Source organism: Staurois parvus, unplaced genomic scaffold (genome assembly GCF_062004578.1).
Source record: "Staurois parvus isolate SC_StPar_1 unplaced genomic scaffold, SC_StPar_1.0 ptg000397l, whole genome shotgun sequence".
In the NCBI taxonomy this organism is placed as follows: domain Eukaryota; kingdom Metazoa; phylum Chordata; class Amphibia; order Anura; family Ranidae; genus Staurois; species Staurois parvus.
This window is the reverse complement of record NW_028318193.1, coordinates 150,847-171,454: the sequence shown is the minus strand read 5'-3', so window position 1 is coordinate 171,454 and position 20,608 is coordinate 150,847. Positions and strand designations below refer to the sequence as shown.

General features: G+C 39.2%; 1 protein-coding gene across 1 annotated transcript in view; it reads right to left on the bottom strand.

Annotated features, from left to right (window-relative positions):
* CLVS2 (clavesin 2) overlaps nt 1-20,608 on the bottom strand; it is a 95,291-nt gene that overhangs the window by 11,721 nt on the left and 62,962 nt on the right. Inside the window, exons 3-4 of the mRNA XM_089686378.1 lie at nt 4,325-4,435; nt 31-254 (exon numbers count right to left, since the gene is read on the bottom strand). Of these exons, the coding sequence (XP_089542504.1) occupies nt 31-254; nt 4,325-4,435 (335 nt within the window). The remainder of the gene's footprint in view (nt 1-30; nt 255-4,324; nt 4,436-20,608) is intronic.

Here is a 20,608-nt window from a genome sequence, read left to right as displayed (position 1 = left end):
AAACTTCACTTTAAATCTATATTAACATACCTTTTCATGTTTTTAGGAGATAAATCTTTTTCCATTTCCACTTTTGTTGGCATAGTATATGAGTCTACATTATAATCAGTTTCATCATCATACTCATGATCCAAAAGTGTTCTTGCCCACGTTCCCATGTCATATGGGGGCAACATTCCTCCAAACTCAGAAGGTAGGATCTCCGGGTGGATCAGCTGATGCAAACTGTTAAGATTATTACCATGTAAAAATATCTGTAAAAAAAAAAAAGTTGTTATTTAGCAGTTTGTAACTGGCGTTTAAGTTGATGTTTTATCAAATAATTTTCTTTTTTTAACTGCATCATGCTACAAATGTGCCAGAACTAAGAGAACAAATTTACCCACCTCAGTTTCTGAGCATCCCTGCCCCCAAAGATCAAAGCACGTGGCTGTAAACTTAGATACAAACATCATTTATATTTCCTATGATTTAATTAGGAAGGAAAAGAAAAAAATAAATGTTCCTGCCATTCTACTTAGATACACCCTTTCCATAACCCAAGATATTAACCGCAAAATATAATCAACAAAGTCTTTTAACTAAATTGATACCTCTTCAATTTTAATTGTGCTTAAAGTGAAACATTAAAAATGCAAAATTCATTTAAATTACATGCTTGGGGTATGCCCTTAACCTGCTTGTAAAGTGACATATCAGTACAATGTATCTAACCTTCTACAGCAAACTGATTAAATTGTTGGTATATTTCAAGCTAAGCATACAGTCAGAGATTCCCATATATGCCAGACCCTTATCCTAATGAATGTTCTGGTAAATATGTTAATGGGGTCCTCATGCAAAATAAAGCGTAGCATCCCCCACAAATTCCATATCAGACCCTTATTCAAGCAAACAGCCTTGCAGGCCAGGAAATGAGGGTTGAGTGTGTGGCTACCTTCTCCTGAGCCATACTAGGCCACATGCCCTCAACGTAGGAGGGGTTCTCCCCTTGTAAAGCACCTTGTTGTTGATGACCACCCTGGCCAGGTGGTTATGGGTTTCTGCTGGCAGGGAGCTTATCAGAAACTGGAAGTCTACTTTGAAATAAGGGAACCCCCCAGATATTCACCTCCCCATGTGAATAACTAAGAGTTACATGTTAAAAAGGTTAATCCTGCAATAAGATGCTGCATTTCAAATAGCAAGGAATTATCAGATGCAGTGAATATACTGTAGATAGTTGTGCACCTAATTCGGGCTAACGACTCAAACATTAGATTTTCCTGCTGTTTACCCTGTAGTAAGTGCACACAGAAAAAAATTGTAGTGTAAATAAGCCTGTCCTAAGTTATAAAATGATGCATCGACTCCAAGCCCTGGGCTGGTTGTTGGTTATCAAATAATGTACAGTACTTTTATACTATTCAGCACTGTTCTACTATAACTGGTAATTGCTTAGCCATGAAATGCTGTACCCAAATTAAATATTTATCATTTTTTCCATACAAACAGAGCTTTCATTTTGTGGTATTTGATCACCACTGAGTTTTTTATTTTTTAATATATAAATGAAAAAAGACTGCACATTGTGAAAAAAAACAATATTTTCTACTTTTTGTTATGAAACATATCCAATAAAATAAAACATCTTCATAAATTTAAGACAAAATGTATTCTGCTACATGTGTGGAATAACAAAATCCCAATAAGTGTAAATTTATTGGTTTGTGTGAAAGTTATAGCATCTGCAAACTTTGGCTTATATATTTGAAAATTGATCAATCCTGATGTACTGACAGCCTTTTTCTTGAGGCCCTAAAATTCCAGTACAAATACCCCTCAAATTACCCCTTTTTGGAAATTAGATAGTCTGAGGTATATGGTAAGAGACATGGCGAGTTATTTGAAGTTGTAATTTATTTGTTACAATTTTTTAGAAGATGAAAAAATTTAACAATTTTTTTTTCACTTATTTTTTTACATCCTGTCACCAGGATGATGATACAGTACAGTGTCATCATATGACTGTTGTGGCATTGATAAGGGATACTGACTGGTGACAGAATGTTACAAATTAAAAATTTCTTTCAATTTTTATATATTTTTTTTTACATATTTTTTTTTTTTTTACATTTTTATTACATCCTGTCATCATAGTAACACTGGACTACTCTGGGGGGATGATCAGGTTTTTTTGACACTTTGATATCTGTTACAGTGATGATCACTGTAACAACAATGCATTGTACTGTCATAAAATACCAGCTGTACTTTGTATTGTGATCACATGGTACAGGGTGCTGTGATTGGCCCAATGTACCATGTAATAGCTGTTGGCCAATTACAGCATCACAATACTAAGCACAATTGTTATGAATGAAGCCCATTCATAACAGTTGTGTTGACAATGAGATCATGTGATCACATAGCTCAAAGTGGGCAGTTATTGCGTTCTGCAGTCCCAGGGGGTGGTTCAGTGCACACAAGTTAAGCGACATACAGGTACGTCGCTTGGCCTGCCCATGCCGTCTGCCTGCAGTATATGTACTGTAGGCAGGCAGGAAGCCGTTAAGAAAGAATTATCATTAGAATTTTTTTCACTATTCTGTCTGGTGTGGGACAATTTACATGTAGTAAATTGCCCCATTGAGTTAGGTGCTTCCTAAGTATGAGTATGAGTTAGAACTGGGCACCCCCTAAGCACCCCCCTCTTGCAGCTATCCAACAACATAGCTAGGAAGGACATAAAGAAGCTGGGGTTGGATTACCACTGGGTGGCAATGTGCAGAACTCAAAGATAAAGGAAGAAGGGTGCCGTGTCTCAATTGAGAATATTAACAAAAGCAACAGCAAAACATATGGACAATATTGTTTTGATTTTGTTAATAGCTAGGAGCGAGATGACTGTTAGTCTCAGCTCAAAAAACACTTTCCCATGATACTCAGTTGCAAAATGAATGCTTTGTCAGCCTCCCATCCTTCTGCATTCTTTTTGCCACCGCTTGTCCTAGGAAAATGCTAAGAGATGAGACAAGTTGCTATTATAAAGCAGCTGTCTGTTTACTAGGCTTAGGAGGCACCTAGGAACACGAAACAAAGAACAGTGAAAAAATGAATGATAGTTCTTGAAATAAAAGAATTAATATAACTAATAATATTACTGCATGTAATAATATCATACAGTTAAGAGACAACAATATGCTTTTCCCGATAATGATACTTTATTGTAGGGAGGAAGTGTAATATATTGGATACCAAAAAAGGGTATAATCAGTGTAACTGCTAGGAAGCAGGGAGTGTATCTACTCCTGAAAAAGTAAAAACAGGTGGAGTTATCACATTCAAGTGATCAAAACAGAAAACCTTGGGGACTCTGGACATTGTTTATGCACCTGGAAAATTTTTTAGCTTTCTTGAAAAGGTGACCTAAGATTTCAGGTCTATGTGATTCCTCAGACTACTTTTTCTAAACTTAGTCCTAGTGATGAAAACTACACTCACAACTCTTACCACAGTTACAATGAACCTTCAGTGCACATGTGATTGAGACTTTACTGTAGCATATCCAATGTTTAGAGTTATCAAACACTCCCCAGCAGCGATGTTGTAATGCGTACATAATAATAACAATAGCTATATAAGCTACAATGTCCTCTTTTATAATATTGCAGATCCAAGTTACATTTCTCCTGTTCTAGTCTAAAGCATCTTTAAACATGAAAACCCACAATATCAACCATGCTTACATACTATATTAAAATGTTACTAAACCCACAACAGCAAAATCAATTTGTATATGCAGTAAAGCATGCTTGGTATACTCACTGTGGAACCTAAGGGGTTAATCCTCTGCATTATGTAAAAAGGATGTTTGATCCTGATCTTCCACTTCTTCCAGTGCCCCCCTCTTATCTCCTGATAAGATACATTGTGTGGAGTCACTCTGCACATGCTCAGTTTGGTGTGTATTGCTACAGAGGTTTTTTTTTTTTTGTTTTCTTTGGAGAGTACATCTTATCAGCACAGGGTCAATCAGCACTGTCCAGAGGTCAGTGGTTTTGCATCCTCCTGGAGCAGAAAGAAGACTCCTCCTACAAGCTTTAACTATTTCTCAGCTGAAGTCACAAGACTGCTCTAACTGCTGATGAGAAATGGTATTTAGCAGTTTATATTTACTACAATAATTGCATTTGCATGTTCTGTGTACTGTGGGAGGCCAGATTTAGTGACTGCAGAGTCCTGGGTTTAGTAACACTTTAAATAGTGATTTTGTAAGGAAATGTTAAAACAATAGATGTTTAATGCAGCATACACACATTATAAAATGATATAATAAAGTTACCCTCTTTCTTGTCTTTTCCTTTAGAAAGGGCCTAATAACTGTGTATAATGCATGAATATACCATGGCTGATTGACAAAATGGATCCCTCCAAATCGAGCTGGAAAACTATCCTGAAAAATAAAATGAAATGAAATAAAATGTATTTAAGGGAAAAAAACAATACAAAAGATTGATGTTTTCATTATGAATTTGCTTAAAATTGGGATCTATCCCCAGACGTCAGGCTTATGTATGCACTGTGAATCAGCTGAGGACTCCCTGTTCCATGTTTGGTGGCAATGTCCATAGCTTGTACAATTTTGTGATAAAGTGCATGAGTTGATTTACTCTATTACTGAGACTGCATTACCCTAAACCCCTGAATGTTGTCTCCTCCATATGTCTGAGTGCTCGATGAAATCGTACAAGCAATCCTTGGTTCGGCATCTATTGAATGCGGTTAAGTCCTTAATCCCCAGGCATTGGAAAACCAATCATACCCCCTCGATTCAAGATTGGATAAGAGAGGTCAATGTCATTCAGGAATTAGAAAGAACTTTGGCTATGACCGATGACATGGTTGCCAGATTTCACAATTTTTGGTCCAGTTGGTATGCTCTCACCTTCTCTGAAACATATAAAGGGCTGATGGGCGAGTAGCATTTCTCTTCTTTGGTATGTGCACCATGCTGATGGATACTGGAAACTACTTGCGGAGTTGGATCTGTCCTTACGACTGCTGTTTTCTCTCTTTCTCTACTAAATTTTAATTCTTCTGTGCATGCACTTTCTCATGTCAGATTTGATGTTTGTACCTGCAACTTGTAAACATTTCAATATGTAAATGCCTCATGTAGACCACTGATTGGATTGTACTACTGAGTTTTCTCAGAAACCAACATTTGTTACTTTGTACTACATGACTGCATAACATGCAAAATGTTTCTATAGCTCATTGATATTTATATGTTCTGCTTTTTATAAATAAATGTCAATTGTTTAAAAATATAAAAATAAAATTGGGATCTAGGTAGATAACATACTATCATTAAATCTAGCTATTTAATTGAGTCCTGAAAAGAGGACAGCAGGGTGATCCAGACAGGTTATAGTACATAATGTTGTCAATCTAACTTGCTGACAGGGCAGCATGATCACCTTATTAGTATAGTGATATTCTCACATTGGTCACTGGCCAGGCTGTGGGAGTATCAGTGACCATGTTGTATTGCTTGTTCAACTCAGAGAAAGTGTTATCACTGACCTACCTATCTACGGTGAGTGGTGTGGGCTCTCAAGTCTTTTATAGTATCCCTTTTGGGTTATCAACCTACAGCTTCTGTACATTGGTGGTAGGCTGCAGAAGAAAGAAGGCACAGGCTGTATCAACAACCCATAGGAACATGTGGAGCACACACTGGCTGATGACAAATGAGTTGACTGCGCAACCAAATGAGGAGCTTCTAGTAAGAGACCTGAACAACAGTGAGGAAAGATTATATGTCCAGTGTCAGTGGAGTTGCTCTTTAAATATCAAAGATAAAACCAGAAACTGCTTCCCTTGTATATATTTATCTGTAAGAAGTATTTGACTTTGAACAACCTATAAAAGAATCCACAAACCTACCACCCAGTAAATGAAAATCTGGTTTTATGTATAATTTACTCTTGCCTTTGGGTTTCCTTTGAGCTTGCTGTGTGCAGTCTGTAAATAAATTGCTATTTTTGTCTGATCTAGCTCACTTCATCTACCCTTTGTTGCTAAATAACTGGCAATGAGTGTGAACAAACTGAAATGTGTAATTAAAGACATCTTTCCCTAAATATATATTTAAACAGCAATTAGGAGGCAAACATTGGCTTAAGCAATAAAATTGTGTCCTGTGGGAAAAAAATAAGACATTTTAGTTTATCCAAATTTTAAACCAGGCATTATACTTTTTGGATAACAAGACATATCGGAGCTCAGTCTCAAATAAATAATACTACATTTAGAAATTATATAGCACCATAATCATTAAAAGCAATTACTACTAAGTATTTCTGAGTGAGGGAAATTGGAACATCAATAAAAAAAAAGTTAAAAATAGCAGCAGCAAGTACTTCTAGGAAGAAGTCAGCCCGGATAACCATAACTTAACCACATGCCCTTCGGAAGATTTTACCCCCTTTATGACCAGACCATTTTTTGCTGTTCAGCATTGTGCAGTCATGCAATGCTGTAACTGTGATGAATGCAGGGCCCTACCCTTACCTTGCTCACTGGCCAATCTCACACCACACTTTCACTTACGTAACAATGCCACTCTCAGCTGCACCCAGCACAAAAATTTTCCAGCTTGTGGGACCACAATCCAGGTGGCAGCAGCTTGAAAGCAATTGTCACTGGGTTAAGTTAATTGAGTAATTAACTCTTTAAACTACAGGTTCAACTTGTGATTAAAAAAGCACAATCAGCGCTCAAGTCCACAGTGAATAATCCACAGAGTTCACAAGCAGGTGGATGGATGGCTGGAAAGGTGGATATGGGAAACACCCTCTGTCTGGCAGCTCCTAGCCAGTGGGAAATTCCTCACAAGCATACAAAGGAAACCGAGCAGGGCACCAGATTGGTGTATGGTTAAAAATTACACTTTAATGCCATTTCTCACTTACATCTGAAATACCTGTAGACTGCTCTAGGTGTAAGAGTGGTGGTGCAATATACAGCTTACCGCAATCTGGATGGACTGATAGAGACATCGCCACTTTACCATCTTGCAAGGGGGCCCTTCTTGTGCCCTGCAGCCCTATCAATCCATCCAGATTGCTGTGAGCTGTCATATCGCACCACTACTCTGACACCCGGAGCAGTCTACAGGTCTTTCAGATGTAAGTGACAAATGGAATTAAAATGTTGTTTTTAACCATACACTAATCTGGTGCCCTGCTCTGTTTCCTATGTACACTTTTTAAGCTACCACTACCTTTTGACTGAGAAGGCGGAAACTTATAATCTTAGAAATAACAAATATGAAAAATAAACTTCTGGACAAACACTGTCACCACAGACAGGTGTATTCAGAGATTTATCATATACAGTAGCACTCTTCAAGAGACAGGGATTCTTTTAGTTTGCATTAAAAGCTTTAGAGACAATTTAACATTTTTCAAAATAGGGTTTAATTATGAAAAGGTCAAAGTGGTGCAAGTAAAATATTTACAGAAAAAAAGGTGTTACAAAGAAATTAAGAAACTGCAAAACAGCAGAGAATTAAAAAAGAGATGAAAAGGAAGAATACTTGCAAAGTCCTTGGTTTTAGCAGAGTCCAACTGTCCAAGAAAAAATGGTGCAATGGCTCTCTCTGGTCTGTTTAGATGTTCCTTGGTTGATGTTAAAATGAGAGCTGTCAGAGGGTTCTGATATTTCCCTTTTGTCTCGTATCAAAGAGGTGTTGACAGAGGCCATCTGACCATTTACCCGGTTTAAGTTGTAATGGCTTGGAGGTCACCACGTTTATGACTGTATTGGGCCCTCTCTTACACACAGTTTTATACTAATATTTATATCTTTCACTATGTACAGGTTTCATTCTGGAAACTGGTAGATTATTTTCAATATAGTATTTTGTGTCCAGAGATACCAAACACAGAGCATTTCAGATGGGTCTGTCAACCAGGAGGGAGGAGACTGCTTTCTCCCCTTTCGTATGTGCTTACACAGTCATGTATGACCTTGTGCTTTAATTGTCCTACACATCATGTGTGACAGAACAAATGGATTTTGTCTTTTTTTTACGATAGGTCAGAGGGAAGTGTTAATCTGTAGAATTTTATGGTCCATAGAGACAGGCCGGACTCAATTGGCGGTTTACAGCTCTCACAAAGGCCTGTGTGCTGGTGTCTGCTGTCCCTAAGTTGAGATAAAAGGCTCTTTTGAAGTATTTAAAAGTTAAGGCTATGAATTCCATAGTTTGCAGGAGGAGGGAGGGGGTAAGATCACTGGGCTCATGAAAAGAAAATGGCCTGACCTGACAAGATGAATGTCACCTACAGCTTCTATGTGCTTAATGAGCAAAACCATTACAGTACCCAAACAAAATTTATATCATTTTTTCCCACAAATAGAGCTTTCTTTTGGTGGTATTTGATCAACACTAGTTTTTTTTTATTTTTTGTGCATATAAATAAAAGAGCATACATTTTGGAACAAAAACAATATTTTTTACTTTCTGTTATAAAACATATCCAATGAAAAAAATGTAAAATCAAATTTCTTTATACATTAAGGCCAAAATGTATTCTGCTACGTCTTTGGTAAAAAAAAAGTCCCAACACGTGTATATTGACTGGTCTGAGTGAAAGTTATAGCGTCAACAAACTATGACATATATACTGGAATTTTTTTTAATTTTTTTTTTTATACTAGTAATGACAGTGATCAATGACTTACAGCAGGACGGTGAGCAATCTGACACTAACTGACACTTTGTGGGAACTTGCTAACTGCCACTGACATCTCCAGTGATACTAATAAAGTGATCGGTGTTAATAATATGCACTGTCACTGCACTAATGACACTGACTGTAAATAGGTTAACTCCCACTCCTGTATGCATTTTTTGCTTTTGCGTTATACGTAACTTTTTTCTAATATCTTTAGGCAGGTCACGTACTTGCCGAGTACTATTCTACCCAGAGCTGGATGGATGTCAGTATTGCAACACTGCACTCTGCATCATTGTATTGTGAGTGCAGAGTGCCACTTTGATGCTCCCCTCCATTCCTACAGGGCAGGCCCATAATGCACTCACAAGCAGTGGGTGGGTATATTCAACCTATAAGACTGGAAACATCTATTCGACGAAAGAAATTACTGTAAGGGACAGCACAGGAGAGGAGGTGAGTATTTCATCCAGAGCTTTTTGTTTTTAAAATGTCAAGGACACTAAAAATAACAATTAGAATTTTAGTTGTGCTTTAGCCCTCATGCACACGAAATTTTGATAATGCTAGCTGTGTAAAGTCACGTTAAAAGCGTACGTTTTTCAGCTTTTTTAGCGTTTTTGCATTAGCGTTTAGCCGCGATTAGTGGCATTTTCCAGGCTTTTTCCTCAGTTGCGGTTTTTAGCGGGTTTTTTTGCCCACAAAAATTAAAAATTGGGGGGTCAAAAAAAGTCCAAAAACGCCGGTTTGCAGTGTTTTACCACGTTTTACTGCGTTTTTCTGTGTTTTTCAGCATTAGAGCGTTTTCACAGCTAAAAAACTCCTGTAGAAACCCACTAGTCCTGGTTTTTTTTTCCAGTCAAAAAACATCCCAGCCAAAAAACATTGATTACAGTCTATGTGTGCATGGACACATAGGATAACATGCTGGGGGGTTTACTGGCTGTAGAAAAAAACATCAAAAGCCAAAAACAGCAGCTGTAAAAACATCAAGTGTGCTTGAGGGCTTAAAGTGTCTACTGATTTCAGAGAATGCTTGCCTAATCTGGCTCACTAAAGTTGGATCAGGGGATGTTTGTAAGTCCTGATGCTTGACCATGCCATAAGTTTCCCCTGCCTGATCTTTCTTGGGAGAACGATGACTAACTAGGCCAGATTTTGTCTAGCTGGTGACTATTGTTTTCAACCACTGAATGTGAATATGCAAGTTTTTCCACATTATTTGGTTATAACCAGATTGTAGTGTTATCTCTACTATAAGTCAGCCAAAGGACATTTATGGGAAACACGCATAAAATACGCATTTAGGTTTAAGCTGAACGGCATGCAAACTGGATAAATATAGTAATCAGATGAAACACATATAAATGAGCTGTTTTACAGGCCACAGGATTTGTATTTCTATCCAATCAGTTCCAAGGTTCACACAGCTCCCTAAAACAGCACAGCCAGGTGGATGACATAATTAACAGTTTGAAGTGTCACTATTGCTGCAGGCATCAAGTGTGGGCAACTAAAGGCACATACCTGCAGCAGCCTCAGTAAGTTTACAGATACAACTAAAGGTGATAAGTAGTCTGATGCATTGGAGAACTGGGTTCCTTTTCTCCAGGAGGGTTATAGAGCCTGAGGGGCTGCAGCTGTTCTAGAGACCTCACTGGTGTCAGGGCTGAGAGCCTTGATGAATCTGCTTAGAAGCTGATTTCAGGACCTCACCACAAGGGATTTAGTCTGCAGAAGGACTGTCTTGCTCACTGAAAAAGATTGTGTTATTGTAAATGAACTAGTGCTTGTGGTGGTGGGTAAGCTCTGTACTTTCAGGGAAGAACCAGCTAATATCAGTGGCCCCTACATGGGTAGAGCTACACAAAGATACCAGTAATTTAGGTCAAAGCAAAAGTTTCAAAAGGGCAAGTAAAGTGGTGAGAGCACAAAACGTCTGGCTGAAAATTAAGAAGCACCTAAAACTTGTCTGAAAGCTGTATGTCAAATGTTCATAAATTTAGAACATTGCAGGACAACTTTATTGATTTTACATTGTAAAGTCCTATGACTCATACATCATGTTTAGAGGAGCAGGAAAAATAGCTAAACAACAGGCCAACAGCACGTATGCTGAATTTCAAGATGCACTATGACCCAGTTTATGTCTGCAATAATACAGTATACAAATGATCATAGAATCTGTGTATGGGTTGGCAGTGCTCTGTTTGCCATCATCAGCCGTAGAATGACTCTTGCAATTTAACTCCAACCCAAGACCTGCTCTAGAGCCTTACAAAAGCCTCTGCCTCATTCCCACTGGCACTATCAAACCTTTTGTTTATTTTAAGACAATTTCAAATATTTCATATAAATGCTTATAATGATTTTTCAATGGTATCATTTACATTGGGTGTTTGCAATTAGGTATTAGGTGTAGGCAGTTAAGCTGTGCTTAGAAAAAATAAGAATTATGTTGACCCAGATTCTGATTAGAACTTTAAATATGACCAAACATATGTAAACACATCTAAAAGCTGAGACTAAAACTGCTTTAAAGCAGGAACATCTAATTGTAAGCAGAAGAGAACTAGGAAGCATAAAAAAGTTGTTTAAATGTATCAGATGACTTCTCCTGCATTTGGAAAAGCTAAACGAAGGAGTGCCAGTGTTGAGTGAGACCTTAGATCCAGGCAGCTCCTAGCATTGCTGTACCATTGCAATTTATATATTAGTATGTAATGATATGTTATATACAATATATTTACATAGTGTGAATCAAATTATATTATTTCATACAACACTTGTAAAAGCATTGAATCGATTATTTGGCTGAAGCTAAAAACCTGCCACTGGAGAATAGAAGGGGAATTGTGAAATTAGTAAGGTAAGTGTTATCAAAGGAGGAACATCTATAAGATATAAAAGATGCTATGTGGTTTCGTTATCAAAAACAAAAATATTGCATAGCCATTTGTTCAGTGAATGAATGTTCTTTAGGCTATTTGCTTCTCTGAACAAATGTTTGTTTATATATACATATATATATATATATATATATATATATATATTTACTATATTGCCAAAAGTATTGGGAAGCCTGACTTTACACGCCCATGAACTTTATGGACATCTTGGAAGTCTTAGTCTGTAGAGTTCAATATTGAGTTGGACCTCCCTTTGCAGTTATAACAGCTTCAACTCTTCTGGGAAGGCTGTCCAAAAGTGGGAAGGCTGACCACAAGGTTTAGGTGTGTGTGTATGAGAATGTTTGACCATTCTTCCAGAAGCGCATTTGTGAGGTCAGGCACTGATATTGGACAAGAAGGCCTGGCTCACAGTCTCCATACTAATTCATCCCAAAGGTGTTCTATCGGGTTGAGGTCAGGACTCTGTGCAGGCCAGTCAAGTTCCTCCACCACAAACTTGCTCATCCATGTCTTTATTGACATTGCTTTGTGCACTGGTCAGGGGTGGACTGACAACTCATGGGGCCCCCGGGCATTAGGGGATCATGGGGCCCCTGTGTCCTTGCCCAAACTCAAAAAAGCCTATGAAAAAGGTACCAGAGGCATCTCAAGGGGCCCCCTAATGACCCCGGGCCCTTGGGCAGTGCCCGAGTTTCCAAATGGTCAGTCCGCCCCTGGCACTGGTGCACAGTCATGTTGGAACAGGAAGGGGCTATCCCCAAACTGTTTTCACAAAGTTGGTAGCATGAAATTGTCCAAAATGTCTTGGAATGCTGACTCCTTAAGAGTTCCCTTCACTGAAACTAAGGGGCCAAGCCCAACCCCTGGAAACAACCCCACATCATAATCCCCCCTCCAAATTTAACACTTGACACAATGCAGTCAGGCAAGTACCATTCTCCTGGTAACTACCAAGCTCAGACATGTCCATTGGATTGCCAGAGAGAGAAGCATGATTTGCCACTCCAGAGAACACATCTCCACTGCTCTAGAGTCCAGTGGCGGCATGCTTTACATCACTGTTTCCGACGCTTTGCATTGCACTTGGTGATGTAATGCTTGAATGCAGCTACTCGGCCATGGAAACCAATTCCATGAAGTTCTCTACACACTGTTGCTGTGCTAACCTAATGGTCACACAAAGTTTGGAGGTCTTTAGCTTTTGACTCTGTAGACAGTTGTCCAAAGGGGCCTGTAAATCATTGCACCAGCGATCAGCAGATAGCTGATGCCATGCAGGACTCCTGCAGACCTGTCAGAATATCTGCATGCCGTATGGGATGTGAGCAAGCAGATATTCTGATGGGAAGCTTCAATAAACTCCACAGCGCTGTGGTAGTTCATTGAAAACTACAAGTCCACAGCCACTAATGCTGTTGGTGCTTACAGCTCATTCATTCACAAAAGTCTGTGAATGAATGGCGTGACCGTATGGGCAGAGCTCCGCACGGCTGCGCTGTTTTCAAACTTGACAGATAGTATGGGGAAACTTCTCCCTGTATTATCTGCCAGAGGGAGGGGGCATTGGGCACGGTTGTGGCTATGCGAACATGTTACAGGTTCCACCCTAAAAAGAGATGTAACATGTTCCCAAAGGTGAACTTATCCTTTAATATTTAAAAAGATATAACCTTTACAATCACTATAACCACTTCACATATGAAGGAAATTATATTTAGAACTTATTTACTCACAGTTGTCTTTATAGGTTCCCTATGGATAAGTATACCTCCAAATATAGAATTTGTGCCACTTTTCTTTTGGCATGGCTCTTTAAAAATACCTTGTGTCAAATTCAAAAAAGCCCTTCTGCCAGTTTCAGTAGCTTTGCCAAAATGTGCAACACATTTAGGCACTTATTAACTCCTTCCCTCAATAACTCCTTATTGTAAGATGATGGCCAAGCAGGATCTCTATTATCCTGGGAGGATGTCATATGACGTCCTTAGAGATTCAGGCCTCAAATGGGATCGTGCTCCAGCACGATCTGTCACTGGCTGTCACCAGATGACAGATCACTACAGCGGCCCACTGTCAGTTTCATGTGATCACTGTGGCCAATCACAGCAGATCACATGACAGTTGTAAACAATGAATGGCTTCATGTCATGCCCTACTTTGCTTACAACTGTGCTAGTCACAGCCCATCTGTAGCATGTGATCAGCTGTGGCCAATCACAGCTGATCACAACAAAAACTACTGAATGAATCAGTTTAATTCAGTAAAAATGCTTGCTTATACCAATGAAATTCGTTTGTATAAGCAATCATAATGTAAAAAAAAAAATATGATCCTGATCATTTGTCCAGAGTAGTACAATGTTATTATGATAACATTGTATTGCTTCGGTCACAGGAGTAGAAAAAAATAATTTAAAATTAATTTAAAAAATCAAAAAAGTAATAAAAAAATTAAAGATAAAATGATTAATTTCTTTTTCTTTTACATACTGTCACCAGTCAGTATCCCTGATCACCTCCACACCAGTTATATGATGATGCTGTACTGCTTTGTTGATACATTTTTTCTCTTCTTCATTTTCCACAAAATTATGACAAAAAATGACAACTTAAAAAAACTCGCCATGCTTCTTACTAAATACCTCAAACTGTCTACTTTCCAAAACGTGGTCATTTGGTGGGTATTTGTACTGTTCTGACATTTTTGGGCCTCAAGTGATCGGACGTAGTACATCAGGATTTATCAGTTTTTAGATATACTATAGTTTGTGGACTCTATAACTTTCCTACCAACTAAATAATAAACACTTATTTGGGTTATCTTCACCAAAGAAATGTAGCAGAATACATTTTGGTCTAAATGTGTGTAGAAAGATTACTTATTTGCAAAATAATATAACAGAAACAAAGACAAAAGTTTTTTTTTTAATTTATGGTTTTTTTCATTTATTTAACAAAAAATAAAAAACCCAGTGGTGATTAAATACCACCAAAATAAAGCTTTACTTGTGTGAACAATATTATAAAAATAAATATATAAATGCAGCGCTTAAGAGTGATAAACACAGTCCGGTGAAAGGAGTGCTCCGTGATTCCTAGTGCAAATGGTGGAAATTTACACTAACCAGAAAGCGTAAATTAAAACGCATGTGTGTATAAATCCTATGAGATCGCCTTCTCCACTCGGATCTGGTCAGAAGAATAGCCGGGAAAGGTAGATGTCCTGCGCCCTCATGTGGTGAAAGTATGGTCCAGCAGGTCAGAAAGATGCCAATCTGAGAAAAGTCTCCCCCGTCCTAGAAGATCCTGAGGGGCTGTGAAAAGGCAAGAAGCAGAAAGCGTAAATTAAAACGCATGTGTGTATAAATCCTATGAGATCGCCTTCTCCACTCGGATCTGGTCAGAAGAATAGCCGGGAAAGGTAGATGTCCTGCGCCCTCATGTGGTGAAAGTATGGTCCAGCAGGTCAGAAAGATGCCAATCTGAGAAAAGTCTCCCCCGTCCTAGAAGATCCTGAGGGGCTGTGAAAAGGCAAGAAGCTCCTCACAGGAGACACAGGGGAGTACTCATAGTGTAGTAGATAGTAGATATGGCTTTATTTATAAAACATCTGTGCACAATGAACAGGGTATAGGCAGATATGGATGAAACACACTGACCCCTTGATAACAAAGATGGCCGCCGGGCCTCCTCGTGGCGCCGGCGGCTTAGTGTCAACGGCGTCCTGGGTCCCACCTGACGCGTTTCGTGCGCACGCACTTCTTCAGAGGTAGGAACAAAGGAACCGCCGTGACCGTCTTTTCTGACATTTATACCGTAACTGGCGCATGCGCACTGATGCGGCTCCATCTTGCCGGAGTCCGGGCGTCCGCACTTATTCAAGTGCGCATGCGCGAGTGCCATTTTATCATGGGCCAGGGGTGAGTGCAGAAATATAAACGCGGCTCGCTTCTAATGGAGTCCGGGCGTCTGTATTTGCGCGAACGCGCATGCGTAGACGCCATTTTACCATGGGAACAAGAAGCCGTGGTGCCAAGCGCTGACAAAGGCCGTCTTGATGAGGGCAGATGTCATATGCGCTGAGATAAAATTAAAAAAAGAATAGTCTTTGTGGAAAAGACTCTTTAGAGGAGATATACAATGTGAAACGTTGTATGGGGGAAAAAATTTTTTTAAATTGAATAAAGGAATTCCCAAACAATATAAAATAGCCAGGACAAGGGCTCATAGAGTGAGTGGTGAATAGACCACTGTCGTAACTAGGGGGGCCAATATATTCAAAACCCCATAAAATAAACCGATGATAGAATATAAATTTTGATAAAATGTCACGCCCCAATCTTAGGTATAATCCTATCCATTAGGCCAAAACGACATGATAAAATGGCATTAAAATTGTTTGTAAATACCCTTCATATGGGGGTTCAAACCCACAATAGTAGGGTATTCCAAAGTGAGATAAATATCCGTTTAAATTGGCTAGCAAAATAATAGCAATGCTAAAACGGGCATATATTAAAAGCATGTAACATAAATGCAGAATAAAAAAAAAACCGTCATACAAATGGCTGAAAATAAGTAACTAGAATGGATGCGCAAAGGTAAATTATCATGCATAGAGTAGAAATAAAAGGATAAATGTAAAATGGCTCCTAGTGAACTCAAAGGTATATCAGCATGATTTCATGAAAACCCACAAAAGTTCAGCTGTTATCAATGTAACAGTTGACATCAAGCTCAATGTTCAAACCTGCGGGATACAAAGTGTCCAATTCAAAGATATATTTGGTCTCCATCTGTGAGACTGCCCTGGTTTTGAAAGTTCCTCTCCAGTGTGAGGTGACTACATCAATACCAACAAATCTCAGACTGGAGGGGTCTCTATGGTGATGCTTCCTATAGTGGAGGGACAGGGAGTGTTCCTTGTATCCCTTTTTTATGTTATTGACATGTTCCCGGAGGCGGTCCCTAAGCCGTCTAGTTGTCCTTCCAATGTATTGTTTGGAACAGGGACATTCTAGTAAGTATACAACATATTTACTATTGCAGCAAATAAATTTATCAATGTTATATGATTTTCTGGTCTGGTTAGAGGCGAAAGTATCAATCTTTCTCTTCCTCTTCCCGTTGCACTTGCAAGCAATGCAATTATTACATGGGTAGAAGCCAGTATAGTTAAACAGGGAGGGAGATGGTGTAGGCAGAGAGACCACATTAGGAGCTATTTTGTCTCGCAGAGTAGATGATCTGCGGAAAATAACCTCGGGTTTATCCGGGAGAATCTTAGTGAGCGTGGAGTCGGCCTTCAGGATCCCCCAGTTTTTGGTAATTATATGTTTTAAGGATCTGTACTGAGTCGAAAATGTGGTGATGAATGGACAAACCAAAGTTTTAGGTGGTTTAGTCTGGGTACTCAGTAATTCCTGTCTATCCATGTTGGCTATTAATTCCATAGTGTTATCCAGCTTCTCCTTATCATAGCCCTTTTCAAGAAATCTGTCTTTAAGAATGTTTGCCTGCGTACGGAAGACATCAACACTAGTGCAGTTTCTCCTAAGTCTGAGGAATTGTCCTTTAGGTATTCCTGCTAACCAGCTAGGGTGATGGCAACTTCCAAGGGGAATGAAACTATTGCGATCGGTGGATTTGAAAAAAGATTTAGTAGCAATACGCCCCTCTAGATTTAGTAAAGTGAGGTCCAAGAAGTCAATTTCCGTATTACTATATTTATATGACAATTTGATGTTGACCGTATTGTTATTGAGAGTGGTGAAGAAATTAATGAGGGACTGTTCTGTACCATTCCAAAAAAGGAGTATGTCATCAATGTACCGCTTATAGAAAAGCAGTTCAGGCCAGTCCATAGCATAAATGTTGTCCTCCTCCCAAAAGGACATAAACAGGTTTGCCAAGCTGGGGGCAAACTTTGCCCCCATGGCAACGCCCTTGACCTGCAGATAATATTTACTATCGAACCACATATAGTTCTTGGACATAGCAAAATCTAAGAGTTTTAATATGAACTCAATTTGTGGGGGGAGTAACGAACTCTCATGTGTAAGGTAGTGGTTGGCAACAATCATCCCATCCTTATGATTGATGTTGCTGTACAGCGCCTCAACGTCCGCTGTGACCAGAAAGGCAGACGGAGGAATGCAGATATCTTTAATGGAGTTGAGAACATGTTTAGTGTCTCTTAGGTAGGAAGGGGTGTCAAGTACTAAGGGCTGTAAATGCTGGTCAATATAGGCGCCTATTCTTGAGCAAAGTGAATCGATACCGCTCACTATTGGTCTACCCGGTGGTTTCAATGGGTTCTTATGTACTTTTGGTAAAATGTACAGAACTGGAAGGCGAGGAGCTTTGGGGCACAAAAATTCCTTCTCTTTTTTATTGATAATAGAACTCTCATAACCATTTTTTATAATGGTCTTGAGGGTGCGTTTGTACCCAGGCAAGGGATCTCTATGAAGCAACTGATAAGTTGACGCATCCCCGAGGATGTTATACACTTCCGTTGTGTAATCTCTCTTATCCAAAATTACAACCCCTCCCCCCTTGTCCGCTGGTCTTATTACAAGATCTTTTTTCTCCAAGAGGGATTTAATAGCCACATCAGTCTTGGGATCTTTATATATTTTCTTAAGTGGGAGATTTTTTAGGTCTTTCAGTACTTGGTCTTTGAATAAACCTACAGCAGAATTATTCTGTGGTGGAGGGTTGAAAGTGGAAGCGTTAGCAAGGGAGGTGTATTGACCAGAGGGTTGTTTAGAAATGGGGTTATTCAGGAAGTGCCTTTTGATGGATAACCTTCTAACAAATTTTTGAATATCAATAAAAGCCTGGAATTTATTCATAGGCTTAGCAGGAGCAAATTTCAAACCCTTATTAAGGAGAATGAGTTCACTGTCAGAAAGGGGAGTTGCACTGAGATTAAAAATGCCTTTCCCTATCAAGTCCTTCTTCGCTTTGTTGGATCTGTTGATTCTCCTCCCTCCCCTCTTACCTCTATATTGTCGCTTCGTTTTCTTACCCTGCCTCTCTCTAAAAAACGATTGTCATTATTAGTGCGGGTATCCGGAGTTCTGGGGGTGGGAGGTGCATAATATTCATCATAAGGTGGTCTCCAATGTTGATTTTGATAATCGCGGGGGTACTGGTCTCTATAGTACCCTTGTTGTGGGGAATTGTAGTAATGGTAATCATTATGATAGTCCGAGGAATTCCTCTGTGAATAAGCAGGGCCCTGGTGGTGATTATTCTTATAGTTATTTCTGCGTTTATTGGATTTGTTGGGTTTATACTGGGTGTTATAATGGACAGGATACCCGCACTAATAATGACAATCGTTTTTTAGAGAGAGGCAGGGTAAGAAAACGAAGCGACAATATAGAGGTAAGAGGGGAGGGAGGAGAATCAACAGATCCAACAAAGCGAAGAAGGACTTGATAGGGAAAGGCATTTTTAATCTCAGTGCAACTCCCCTTTCTGACAGTGAACTCATTCTCCTTAATAAGGGTTTGAAATTTGCTCCTGCTAAGCCTATGAATAAATTCCAGGCTTTTATTGATATTCAAAAATTTGTTAGAAGGTTATCCATCAAAAGGCACTTCCTGAATAACCCCATTTCTAAACAACCCTCTGGTCAATACACCTCCCTTGCTAACGCTTCCACTTTCAACCCTCCACCACAGAATAATTCTGCTGTAGGTTTATTCAAAGACCAAGTACTGAAAGACCTAAAAAATCTCCCACTTAAGAAAATATATAAAGATCCCAAGACTGATGTGGCTATTAAATCCCTCTTGGAGAAAAAAGATCTTGTAATAAGACCAGCGGACAAGGGGGGAGGGGTTGTAATTTTGGATAAGAGAGATTACACAACGGAAGTGTATAACATCCTCGGGGATGCGTCAACTTATCAGTTGCTTCATAGAGATCCCTTGCCTGGGTACAAACGCACCCTCAAGACCATTATAAAAAATGGTTATGAAAGTTCTATTATCAATAAAAAAGAGAAGGAATTTTTGTGCCCCAAAGCTCCTCGCCTTCCAGTTCTGTACATTTTACCAAAAGTACATAAGAACCCATTGAAACCACCGGGTAGACCAATAGTGAGCGGTATCGATTCACTTTGCTCAAGAATAGGCGCCTATATTGACCAGCATTTACAGCCCTTAGTACTTGACACCCCTTCCTACCTAAGAGACACTAAACATGTTCTCAACTCCATTAAAGATATCTGCATTCCTCCGTCTGCCTTTCTGGTCACAGCGGACGTTGAGGCGCTGTACAGCAACATCAATCATAAGGATGGGATGATTGTTGCCAACCACTACCTTACACATGAGAGTTCGTTACTCCCCCCACAAATTGAGTTCATATTAAAACTCTTAGATTTTGCTATGTCCAAGAACTATATGTGGTTCGATAGTAAATATTATCTGCAGGTCAAGGGCGTTGCCATGGGGGCAAAGTTTGCCCCCAGCTTGGCAAACCTGTTTATGTCCTTTTGGGAGGAGGACAACATTTATGCTATGGACTGGCCTGAACTGCTTTTCTATAAGCGGTACATTGATGACATACTCCTTTTTTGGAATGGTACAGAACAGTCCCTCATTAATTTCTTCACCACTCTCAATAACAATACGGTCAACATCAAATTGTCATATAAATATAGTAATACGGAAATTGACTTCTTGGACCTCACTTTACTAAATCTAGAGGGGCGTATTGCTACTAAATCTTTTTTCAAATCCACCGATCGCAATAGTTTCATTCCCCTTGGAAGTTGCCATCACCCTAGCTGGTTAGCAGGAATACCTAAAGGACAATTCCTCAGACTTAGGAGAAACTGCACTAGTGTTGATGTCTTCCGTACGCAGGCAAACATTCTTAAAGACAGATTTCTTGAAAAGGGCTATGATAAGGAGAAGCTGGATAACACTATGGAATTAATAGCCAACA